The sequence below is a fragment of the Pristiophorus japonicus genome, chromosome 13 (genome assembly GCF_044704955.1).
Source record: "Pristiophorus japonicus isolate sPriJap1 chromosome 13, sPriJap1.hap1, whole genome shotgun sequence".
NCBI classification, from domain to species: domain Eukaryota; kingdom Metazoa; phylum Chordata; class Chondrichthyes; family Pristiophoridae; genus Pristiophorus; species Pristiophorus japonicus.
The window spans coordinates 9321242-9333843 of NC_091989.1; the positions used below are offsets into that span (position 1 = coordinate 9321242).

The 12602-nt window shown below is 45.2% G+C and overlaps 1 protein-coding gene across 2 annotated transcripts in view; it reads right to left on the reverse strand.

The window, feature by feature from the left end:
- Positions 1-12602, reverse strand: part of sfmbt2 (Scm like with four mbt domains 2) — a 201609-nt gene that overhangs the window by 96631 nt on the left and 92376 nt on the right. For both annotated transcript variants that reach the window (XM_070897121.1, XM_070897122.1), the window contains exon 7: positions 10166-10263. In XM_070897121.1, the coding sequence (XP_070753222.1) occupies positions 10166-10263 (98 nt within the window). The remainder of the gene's footprint in view (positions 1-10165; positions 10264-12602) is intronic.

Here is a 12602-nt window from a genome sequence, read left to right on the forward strand (position 1 = left end):
CGCAGCTCACACTGTCACCCAACTTAGCGTCATCCGCAAATTTGGAGATACTACATTTAATCCCCTCGTCTAAATCATTAATATACAGTGTAAACAGCTGGGGCCCCAGCACAGAACCTTGCGGTACCCCACTCGTCACTGCCTGCCATTCTGAAAAGTCCCCATTTACTCCTACTCTTTGCTTCCTGTCTGACAACGAGTTCTCAATCCATGTCAGCACACTACCACCAATCCCATGTGCTTAAACTTTGCACATTAATCTCTTGTGTGGGACCTTGTCGAAAGCCTTCTGAAAGTTCAAATATACCACATCAACTGGTTCTCCCTTGTCCACTCTACTGGAAACATCCTCAAAAAATTCCAGAAGATTTGTCAAGCATGATTTCCCTTTCACAAATCCATGCTGACTTGGACCTATCATATCACCTCTTTCCAAATGCACTGCTATGACATCCTTAATAATTGATTCCATCATTTTACCCACTACCGATGTCAGGCTGACCGGTCTATAATTCCCTGTTATCTCTCTCCCTCCTTTTTTAAAAAGTGGGGTTACATTGGCTACCCTCCACTCCATAGGAACTGATCCAGAGTCAATGGAATGTTGGAAAATGACTGTCAATGCATCCACTATTTCCAAGGCCACCTCCTTAAGTACTCTGGGATGCAGTCCATCAGGCCCTGGGGATTTATCGGCCTTCAATCCCATCAATTTCCCCAACACAATTTCCCGACCAATAAGGATTTCCCTCAGTTCCTCCTCCTTACTAGACCCTCCGACCCCTTTTATATCCGGAAGGTTGTTTGTGTCCTCCTCAGTGAATACCGAACCAAAGTACTTGTTCAATTGGTCCGCCATTTCTTTCTTCCCCATTATGACTTCCCCTGATTCTGACTGCAGGGGACTTACGTTTGTCTTTACTAACCTTTTTCTCTTTACATATCTATAGAAAGTTTTGCAATCCGTCTTAATGTTCCCTGTAAGCTTCTTCTCGTACTCCATTTTCCCTGCCCTAATCAAACCCTTTGTCCTCCTCTGCTGAGTTCTAAATTTCTCCCAGTCCCCGGGTTCGCTGCTATTTCTGGCCAATTTGTATGCCACTTCCTTGGCTTTAATAGTATCCCTGATTTCCCTTGATAGCCACGGTTGAGCCACCTTCCCTTTTTTATTTTTACGCCAGACAGGAATGTACAATTGTTGTAGTTCATCCATGCGGTCTCTAAATGTCTGCCATTGCCCATCCAGTCAACCCCTTCAGTATCATTCGCCAATCTATCCTAGCCAATTCACGCCTCATACCTTCAAAGTTACCCTTCTTTAAGTTCTGGACCATGATCTCTGAATTAACTGTTTCATTCTCCATCCTAATGCAGAATTCCACCATATTATGGTCACTCTTCCCCAAGGGGTCTCGCACAACGAGATTGCTAATTAATCCTCTCTCATTACACAACACCCAGTCTAAGATGGCCTCCCCCCTAGTTGGTTCCTCGACATATTGGTCTAAAAAACCATCCCTTATGCACTCCAGAAAATCCTCCCCCACCGTATTGCTTCCAGTTTGGTTCACCCAATCTATGTGCATATTAAAGTCACCCATTATAACTGCTGCACCTTTATTGCACGCACCCCTAATTTCATGTTTGATGCCCTCCCCAACATCACTACTAACGTTTTTTGCCCTTTGGTATTCTGCAGCTCTACCCATATAGATTCCACATCATCCAAGCTAATGTCCTTCCGAACTATTGCCTTAATTTCCTCCTTAACCAGCAATGCTACCCTACCTCCTTTTCCTTTTATTCTATCTTTCCTGAATGTTGAATACCCCTGGATGTTGAGTTCCCAGCCCTGATCATCCTGGAGCCACGTCTCCGTAATCCCAATCACATCATATTTGTTAACATCTATTTGCACAGTTAATTCATCCACCTTATTGCGGATACTCCTTGCATTAAGACACAAAGCCTTCAGGCTTGTTTTTTTAACACCCTTTCTCCTTTTAGAATTTTGCTGTACAGTCGCCCTTTTTGTTCTTTGCCTTGGCTTACCCCTTATCCTTCGATTGTGACCCCTGGTTCTGGACTTCCCCAACATTGGGAACATTCTTCCTGCATCCAACCTGTCTAACCCCATCAGAATTTTAAACGTTTCTGTGAGATCCCCTCTCATTCTTCTAAACTCCAGTGAATACAAGCCCAGTTGATCCAATCCTTCTTGATATGTCAGTCCCGCCATCCCGGGAATCAATCTGGTGAACCTTCGCTGCACTCCCTCAATAGCAAGAGCGTCTTTCCTCAAGTTAAGAGACCAAAACTGTACACAATACTCCAGGTGTGGCCTCACCAAGGCCCTGTACAACTGTAGCAACACCTCCCTGCCCCTGTACTCAAATCCCCTCGCTATGAAGGCCAACATGCCATTTGCTTTCTTAACCGCCTGCTGTACCTGCATGCCAACCTTCAATGACTGATGTACCATGACACCCAGGTCTCGTTGCACCTCCCCTTTTCCTAATCTGTCACCATTCAGATAATAGTCTGTCCCTCTGTTTTTACCACCAAAGTGGATAACCTCACATTTATCCACATTATACTTCATCTGCCACGCATTTGCCCACTCACCTAACCTATCCAAGTCACTCTGCAGCCTCATAGCATCCTCCTCGCAGCTCACACTGCCACCCAACTTAGTGTCATCCGCAAATTTGGAGATACTACATTTAATCCCCTCGTCTAAATCATTAATGTACAATGTAAACAGCTGGGGCCCCAGCACAGAACCTTGCGGTACCCCACTAGTCACTGCCTGCCATTCTGAAAAGTACCCATTTACTCCTACTCTTTGCTTCCTGCCTGCCAACCAGTTCTCAATCTACGACAGCGCACTACCCCCAATCCCATGTGCTTTAACTTTGCACATTAATCTCTTGTGTGGGACCTTGTCGAAAGCCTTCTGAAATTCCAAATACACCACATCAACTGATTCTCCCTTGTCCACTTTACTGGAAACATCCTCAAAAAATTCCAGATGATTTGTCAAGCATGATTTCCCTTTCACAAATCCATGCCAACTTGGACCCATCATGTCACCTCTTTCCAAATGCACTGCTATGACATCCTTAATAATTGATTCCATCATTTTACCCACTACTGATGTCAGGCTGACCGGTCTATAATTCCCTGTTTTCTCTCTCCCTCCTTTTTTAAAAAGTGGGGTTACATTGGCTACCCTCCACTCCATAGGAACTGATCCAGAGTCTATGGAATGTTGGAAAATGACCGTCAATGCATCCGCTAATTCCAAGGCCACCTCCTTAAGTACTCTGGGATGCAGACCATCAGGCCCTGGGGATTTATCAGCCTTCAATCCCATCAATTTCCCCAACACAATTTCTCGACTAATAAGGATTTCCCTCAGTTCCTCCTCCTTACTAGACCCTCTGACCCCTTTTATATCCGGAAGGTTGTTTGTGTCCTCCTGACTGAATACCGAACCAAAGTACTTGTTCAATTGGTCTGCCATTTCTTTGTTCCCAGTTATGACTTCCCCTGATTCTGTCTGCAGGGGACCGACATTTGTCTTTACTAACCTTTTTCTCTTTACATATCTATAGAAGCTTTTGCAGTCCATCTTCAATGTTCCCTGCAAGCTTCCTCTCGTACTCTATTTTCCCAACCCTAAATCAAACCCTTTGTCTTCCTTTGCTGAGTTCTAAATTTCTCCCAGTCCCTGGATTCGCTGCTATTTCTGGCCAATTTGTATGCCACTTCCCTGGCTTTAATACTATCCCTGATTTCCCATGATAGCCACGGTTGAGCCACCTTCCCTTTTTTATTTTTCCGCCAGACAATGATGTACAATTGTTGTAGTTCATCCATGCGGTCTCTAAATGTCCGCCATTGCCCATCCACTGTCAACCCCTTAAGTATCATTCGCCAATCTATCCTAGCCAATTCACGCCTCATACCTTCAAAGTTACCCTTTTTAAAGTTCTGGACCATGGTCTCTGAATTAACTGTTTCATTCTCCATCCTAATGTAGAATTCCACCATATTATGGTCACTCTTCCCCAAGGGGCCTTGCACGAGATTGCTAATTAATCCTCTCTCATTACATAACACCCAGTCTAAGATGGCCTCCCCCCGAGTTGGTTCCTCGACATATTGGTCTAGAAAACCATCCCTTATGCACTCTAGGAAATCCTCCTCCACCGTATTGTTTCCAGTTTGATTAGCCCAATCTATATGCATATTAAAGTCACCCATGATAACTGCTGCACCTTTATTGCATGCACCCCTAATTTCCTGTTTGATGCCCTCCCCAACATCACTACTACTGTTTGGAGGTCTGTACACAACTCCCACTAGCGTTTTCTGCCCCTTGGTATTCCGTAGCTCCACCCATATCGATTCCACATCATCCAAGCTAATATCTTTCCTTACAATTGCATTAATTTCCTCTTTAACCAGCAACGCCACCCCGCCTCCTTTTCCTTTCTGTCTATCCTTCCTAAATGTTAAATACCCTTGGATGTTGAGTTCCCAGTCTTGGTCACCCTGGAGGCATGTCTCCGTGATGCCAACCACATCGTATCCTTTAACTGCATTCTGCACAGTTAATTCGTCCACCTTATTCCGAATACTCCTCGCATTGAGGCACAGAGCCTTCAGGCTTGCCTTTTTAACACACTTTGACCCTTTAGAATTTTGCTGCAAAGTGGCACTTTTTGTTTTTTGCCTTGGGTTTCTCTGCCCTCCACTTTTACTCATCTCCTTTCTATCTTTTGCTTCTGTCTCCATTTTGTTTCCCTCTGTGTCCCTGCATAGGTTCCCATCCCCCTGCCATACTAGTTTAACTCCTCCCCAACAGCACTAGCAAACTCCCCCTAGGACATTGGTTCCAGTCCTGCCCAGGTGCAGACCGTCCGGTTTGTACTGGTCCCACCTCCCCTAGAACCGGTTCCAATGCCCCAGGAATTTGAATCCCTCCCTGTTGCACCACTGCTCAAGCCACGTATTCATCCGAGCTATCCTGCGATTCCTACTCTGACTAGCACGTGGCACTGGTAGCAATCCCGAGGCTACTACTTTTGAGGTCCTACTTTTTAAAGTTAGCTCCTAGCTCCTTAAATTCGTCCGTTTTTTACCTATGTCGTTGGTACCAATGTACACCACGACAACTGGCTGTTCACCCTCCCTTTTCAGAATGTCCTGCACCCGCTCCGAGACATCCTTGACCCTTGCACCAGGGAAGCAACATACCATCCTGGAGTCTCGGTTGCGGCCGCAGAAACGCCTATCTATTCCCCTTACATTTGAATCCCCTATCACTATCGCTTCCCCACTCTTTTTCCTGCTCTCCTGTGCAGCAGAGCCAGCCACGGTGCCATGAACTTGGCTGCTGCTGCTCCCCCCTGATGAGTCATCCCCTTCAACAGTACTCAAAGCAGTGTATCTGTTTTGCAGGGGGATGATCGCAAGGGATCCTTGCACTGCTCTTCCTGTTGGTCTTCCATTCCCTATCTGGCTGCCGTGGTGGGACCGCCTGGAAAGCCAGAGATGTCCCGGCAGCAGTGACTGATGGAATTGGTGAATGAGGTAAGTTTGATTGTTTTGTTTAGTTTTATTTTTGTGATGTAGCTTATTGTGGGGTGTTTAAGGTATTGGGAATGTTTGTTGTGTTTTTAGGTGCGATTCTTTTTTTGCCACACCTACTCCGAGGCCAGCTCTTTAGCAACGGATTTTCAGTTGCTCAGCCAGCCTTGTGCTCTAAAAAGGTGTGGATCGCCTCCCTTAGTGCTCCGCTCGACACTCAGGGCCCAGCTGATGAATTTTGCTGACTGAGGCGCAAACTGTTTCCGGGCACAAACTTTCCCGCCCCGCTGCCATTACCGCCCCGAAATGAGCAAAGCCGAAAATTCAGCCCTTGGTGCTGCAATACTCAACACGGGAATTAAAATAAGTGCAACACAAATAATAAAATGTAGTTCTATTTACCAAGAAAAGAAAAAATACAAATAACAGAGATTGTGAAACTGGGCAATATTTTGAGGAAACCCAGAGGGTAATAGAAGTACAGATAATGGGACTACCATTGTAGAATAAAAGGAAAAATAAGAACCTGTGAAAACCCCTTATTTTCAAAAGGAAAAATGCCCACTCTCCTATAGTATTTAAAATTCTTATATACTTTGCACTAAAGAGATCTTAAAAAGTCTTCATACTGCGGTTGGCGTCCTGATTAGAGCGGTTATCTTTATGCCATGTTGTTTAAGTCTGAACATTGAAAGGATGAAATTAAAATGCTAGTACAGTCCTAGTTGGCATAAGCCAATTAATATTCCATTTCCTGTAAATTAAAATTACAATCCATTAACTGGAACAGTCCTAAACAGTCTCTTTACTTCTGCGTTTCTCTATTAGTAAAGTGAATTATGGATGTTCTTCAGGTTAACCTCAAACATGTACATGGGAAATCAACTGCTAAAAAAAAAAATTTAAATTACATTTACAACTATATTTAGTTGGTTTTTTTTTCCATATACTCTGTGGCTACAGGTAGAAGGAGTGTAAACATTCAATGCAGCTACAATATAGTAAACACTATACAGGCATGCAACAGGAGCGGCAGTCACAGCAAGCGGCTGGTAGGCCTATTACAGCACAGAGAGAGAGGGGGGCAGCCCGTAAGAGGCTATAACCAGCACACAGGGTTCTATAGGCCAAGAGTCACATTTCTGGATCTGTGTAAGGAGCACTGGATCAGGATGCTGCACATATTCAGGGAGGCTGTTGTCGACCTCTGCAGCAAGACTAGTTGCCTGCTGCACCAGGTGGCCATGCATAGTTACCACAGCCTTTAAACTTGTGTGCCACTGGCTCATTCCAGTCTGCTACAGGGGACATCTCCCACATATCCTAGTCTGCAGTGCACAGCAGCATCAAGCAAGTCACCAATGCCCTGTTCAGCAGGGCTAACCAGTACAGTCACTCTTGTACTGTGCTCGCACTCGTTTTTAAATCCCTCCATGGCCTCGCCCCTTCCTATCTCTGTAACCTCCTCCAGCCCTACAACACTCATATCTGCACTCCAATTCTGGCCTCTTATGCATCCCCCAATTTTGATCACTCCACCACTGGCGGCCGTGCCTCCAGTTGCCAAGGCTCTAAGCTCTGGAATTCCCTCCCTAAACCTCTCTCCTCCTTTAAGATGCTACTTAAAACCTACCTCTTTGACCAAGCCTTTGGTTATCTTCCGCAATATTCCCTATGTGGCTCGGTGCCAACTTTTGTTTGAAGTGCTTTGGGACGTTTTACGTTAAAGGCGCGATGCAAGTTATAAGCATTTTTCCCCAGAGGTTCACAGTTAACTGGAGAGAGCTTGGATATTCTTTTACCCACTTAAATATTTTGTCCAATTCATTTGGTGATTTCTTAGCTGCCTCCACCGATTCCAGTGCCCTTTCTAGTTTGGCATCATCTGCAAATGTGGCTAAATTACCCCAAAATCACCACAGCTTTGAGTTTAACTAACAGCCTTGCGTGTGGCACTCTTATCAAAAGCTGTCTGGAAGTCGAGGTAAAACACGACGTAGGGCTTTCCACAATCCACTAGAGTTTTCACATCCTCAAAGTCAAGAAAATAAAGCTTCTGGCTCCAGTTTTAACTCTACCCTCCTGGTGGTGGAGGGCAATTAAAATGAGGGGAGCGGCCTAGCCCCTCTCCCGCCACTGGCAGCGACCAATCCCACGGATTCCTGGCTGCAGTCACCTGCCAGCCAAATTCCTGCTCCTGCCTGCCAGCAAGGTACTGGATCGGAGTCAGAGAAAATTCATGAAAATGATGCCCGCCCGTCATCATGATTGGCCGGGCCACCTGTCACCGGACTTCCGCAGGTTCGCTGTCCACTTTGGGCTTTGTGTGCAGTAACCAGCCCCGCCACTTTATAATCATGAACTGAGTCAGAAGGTTGAGAGTTCAAGTCCCACTTCAGAGACTTGAGCACATAATCTCGGCCGACACTGTTGGAGGTGTCGTCTTTCGGGTGAGAAGTTAAACCGAGGCCCTGCCTGTGCTCTAAGGTTGTCGTAAAAGATCCCGTGGCAGTATTCAAAGAGTAGGGGAGTTCGCCCAGTGCATAGGCCAGCATAAAAATACAGATCATCTGGTCATTTATTTCATTGATGATTGTGGGAGCTTGCTGTGTTCAAATTTGCTGCTGTTATTTCCTACATTTCAACCGTGATTACACTTCAAAAGAATTTAATTGGCTGTAAAGCACTAGTGAATCTGTGAAAGGCGCTATATAAATGCAAGTCTCCTTCTTTATGTCTCTATTTTGTCACCCTTTTTGAACGAGGGCATCACATAAGCCTGTTTTCAATCTACATGTATCTCCCAATGCCCATCGACTCGCTCATGATGATCGCCAGTGCCTCACAACTTTCTCTCAGCATGTTAAATACTATTCATCCCTGGTGAGTTATTCATTTTGAGCCCTGTTAGCCATGCTGGAACTTTCATCTCATTTATGTCAAAATCATTGATTTTACTTAGGATATCATTTTGTGTGTGAATATGAATCAGAGTTGGGTTGGATAAAGTGGATGGGAGAGTTTCGGTAGTACAGCGTCGTAGGAAGTGGAAAATTATTAGTGCGTTTGCCGATTGAGCTTGTGATGCTGCGGTCAGTGTCCCTGTGGATAACGTGGAGTGGAAAATTGGCCACAGCATTGTCAAGTACAGCACTCAACCTCAGCAGCTTGGTTTCCTGTTCCACTTTGTCCAACTCTCATTTTTGTGTCGGCTGAAAAGTAGAGAAATTCTCTTTACATATAATCTACAGCACAGAAACAGGCCATTTGGCCAACTCGTCAAATGGCTATGGCTGTTCTCCTTGCAACAGAGAAGGCCGAGAGGAGATTTGATCGAGGTGTTCAAAATCATTCGGGGTCTGGACAGTAGAGAGAGAGAAACTGTTACCATTGGCGGAAGGGTTGAGAACCAGAGGACACAGATTTAAGGTGATTGGCAGAAGAACCAAAGGCGACATGAGGAAAAACGTTTTTACGCAGCGAGTGGTTAGGATCCGGAATGCACTGCCTGAAAGGGTGGTGGAGTCAGATTCAATTGTGGCTTTCAAAAGGGAATTAGATAAGTACCTTGTCATGTATCCTACATGGTTATTGCTTGGTACTATTACAAGGTGTGCCACCAGAGGGCACTGCAGTGGGAGACTTGTTGGTTACCTGTACAGGTGTGCCAGGCCTAGCATAAAAGGCAGGCCACCATGTGTGATCCTCACTCTGGAGTTACATTAAATGGACTAAGGTCACTACAGTTCAAGCACAACACATTGTCTCGTGGAGTCATTATTAGAGCATCTGAAGACATAACATACCTGAGGGAAAAAAAATTGCAGGGCTACAGGGAAAGGGCAGGGGAATGGGACTAGCTGAGGTGCTCTTGCAGAGAGCCAGCACGGGCTCGACGGGCCGAATGGCCTCCTTCTGTGCTGTAACCAGTCTATGATTCTAGTCTGTGCTGGTGTTTATACTCCACATGAGCCTCCTCCCAGTACCTCTTCCCATCCTGCCCCCATATCCCTCGAACCCTTCTCCCTCAAGCATGCAGGTTGTCTTTTAAGTGGGAGGACAGGCAGGAGACTGGCTGGTGTAGTGTAGTTCGGCCCGCAGCCTCAGTGCTGCCTGAAAACATTTTTTAATTAATAAAAACACGCCTTAGTGTAGGCAATCGAACAGGCCAAGGTGGCTACTTAATTTTTAAAATCCCCACCCAACCTTCGCAATGTTTCATGCAAAGAATGCACAGGTATTTCTTTTGTCCACCATTGCTAGGACAGCAATTACTGAGTTTGAATGGTATTTGAATTCACCCACCCATATTTGGGTAGATAACATGATCTACGCCATCTGGTTGTCTGCACGAGCATTTGTTAAGGTGCAGCACTTAGCCCTAAAAACAAATTTGACCTGGCATCAATACAATATACTTTTATAAGAACTTAGTTATATTTCCCCACCCCACAGGATTAATTTGCCAACCAAAATCATTTTGAATAGACTTGGAAATTTTAAACAAGCAAATCAAAGTGCATTGATTTATTTTTTTGTAAATCTAGAAGATTACATGAATGATTACCTTAAACACCTCCAGTGGCAATGAAAAATTTTCAGCTTCAGATAGAGCCTTTTCAAGGGCATCTTTCCATTCAGTGTCACTTTTAAGAGTCTGGATTTCTGCAAAGGAGCACACAAAGGGAATTTACATTGAATAGGTATTCAAGCAATTTTAAATACTTACATTAATTCACAGTTATCAAGATCCATCACTTACTTTTTTGAACTGTTCCATGCTGACACATTTTTGAAACTACTATCGATTTCCAATCCTGACTTTTTAATCCCAAAATTGAGTGAAATGAGTAAAACCAAGGTTAACCTGCAGTTAAGATTACTGAGCTCTAAGTTTTATCAATAAAATGAATCTCAATTTATGCTAACTGGAAGCTAAAGAAGTACAATCCAAAAGCCAGTAACATGTGAAAGCAGATCCAGATTAAACTGTACAGCAATAAGACAAAGTTCCAAGTATGAAATATTATTTTGCACTTTGATCTGCTACTTTAGGATATGCAACACATTGCTACAGTTCTATATATTCCTATTGTAATGCATTTGCTTCATAGGTTCTTGCTTAAGAATTCATAGCAACACATTGTTAATCAACCAACTAGTTCTTAATAGCAAAGGTTTAACAATCACACTACACATTACCAGTTCATCCACTAAGCTCGCAACTGCATACTTCATCATGGATGACCTAGACCCAACGGACTGGGGTTTGAGAGTCTTGTGACCATCACATGACTGGCTAAGTCACTCAACGCAACAGCTCTACAAACCTGTGAGCATACTCACAGGTGCATGCATTACACCAATACTATATTTTTGCATTCCAACATTGACAATAAACCAGTAAAAAAGTGTCTATCTATAATAGTCTGAAATTTGTGTGCCCCAAATGCAGATTCAAAGGTATGCCGGGTCCTATAAAATGAAAGAAAAATGTAATAAATTACAGCATTTCCAAATCTCCTATTATTTTATTATCACAAAAAAATATATAATTTTAATAACCCACAATCAATCCATCATCATAATTGGAATTGAGGAAGATTTCCTTCCACTCTAAAAGTGAGTTCTCAGGTGACTATACAGTCCAATACGGGAATTACAGTCTCTCACAGGTGGGACAGAGTGGTTGAAGGAAAAGGTGGGTGGGGAGTCTGGTTTGCCGCATGCTCCTTCCACTGTCTGCTTTTGGTTTCTGCATGCTCTTGGCGACGACTCTAGGTGCTCAGCGCCCTCCTGGATGCTCTTCCTCCACTTAGGGCGGTCGTGGGCCTGGGATTCCCAGGTGCCGGTGGGGATGTTGCACGTTATCAAGGAGGCTTCGAGAGTGTCCTTGAAATGTTTCCTCTGCCCACCTGGGGCTCGCTTGCCGTGTCGGAGTTCAGAGTAGAGCGCTTGCTTTGGGAGTCTCGTGTCAGGCATGTGGACGATGTGGCCTGCCCAACGGAGCTGGTCGAGTGCGGTCAGTGCTTCGATGCTGGCCTGATCGAGAACACGGACGTTGGTACATCTATCCTCCCAATGGATTTGCAGGATCTTCCATAGGCAGCGCTGGTGGTACTTCTCCAGTGCTTTGAGGTGTCTACGGTATATGATCCATGTTTCAGCCATATGGTGGAGGACCTTTGTCTTACAGATGTTTAATGTAAGGCCCATGCTTTCGTATGCCTCGGTAAAGATATTGACGATGGTTTGGAGTTCGGCCTCAATGTGCGCAGACGCAAGCGTCATCCACGTACTGTAATTCGATGACAGAGGATGGGATGACCTTGGATCTAGCCTGGAGGCGACGAAGGTTGAACAGGTTCCCACTGGTTCTATAGTTTAGTTCCACTCCAGCGAGGAGCTTGCTGAGAGTAGGATGGAGCATTGCAGTCAGGAAGATCGAGAAGAGCATTGGTGCGATGACGCAGTCCTGCTTGACCCCGGTCCTGACGTGGATTAGGTATGTGGTGGATCCATTGGTCAGGATCATGGCTTGCATGTCGTCGTGGAGCAGGCGGAGGATGGTGACAAACGTTTGGGGGCAGCTGAAAAAGAAGAGAACGCTCCATAGTCCTTCACGGTGGACATTGTCAAAGGCCTTTGTGAGGTCAAAGGCGGCCATGTACATCATCATCATAGGCAGTCCCTCGGAATCGAGGAGAACTTGCTTCCACTCCTGAAGTGAGTTCTTTGATGGCTGAACAGTCCGATACGAGAGCCATAGACCCTGTTACAGGTGGGACAGACATTAGTCGAGGGAAGGGGTCGATGGGGCTGGTTTGCCGCGCGCTCCTTCCGCTGCCTGCGCTTGGCCTCTTCATGCTCTTTGCGTTGAGACTTGAAGAGCTCAACGCCCTCCTGGATGGACTTTCTCTAGTCGGGCGGTCTGCGGCCAGTGTCTCCCAGATGTCAGTGGTGATGTCGCACTTTACCAGGGAGGCTTTGAGAGTGTCCTTATA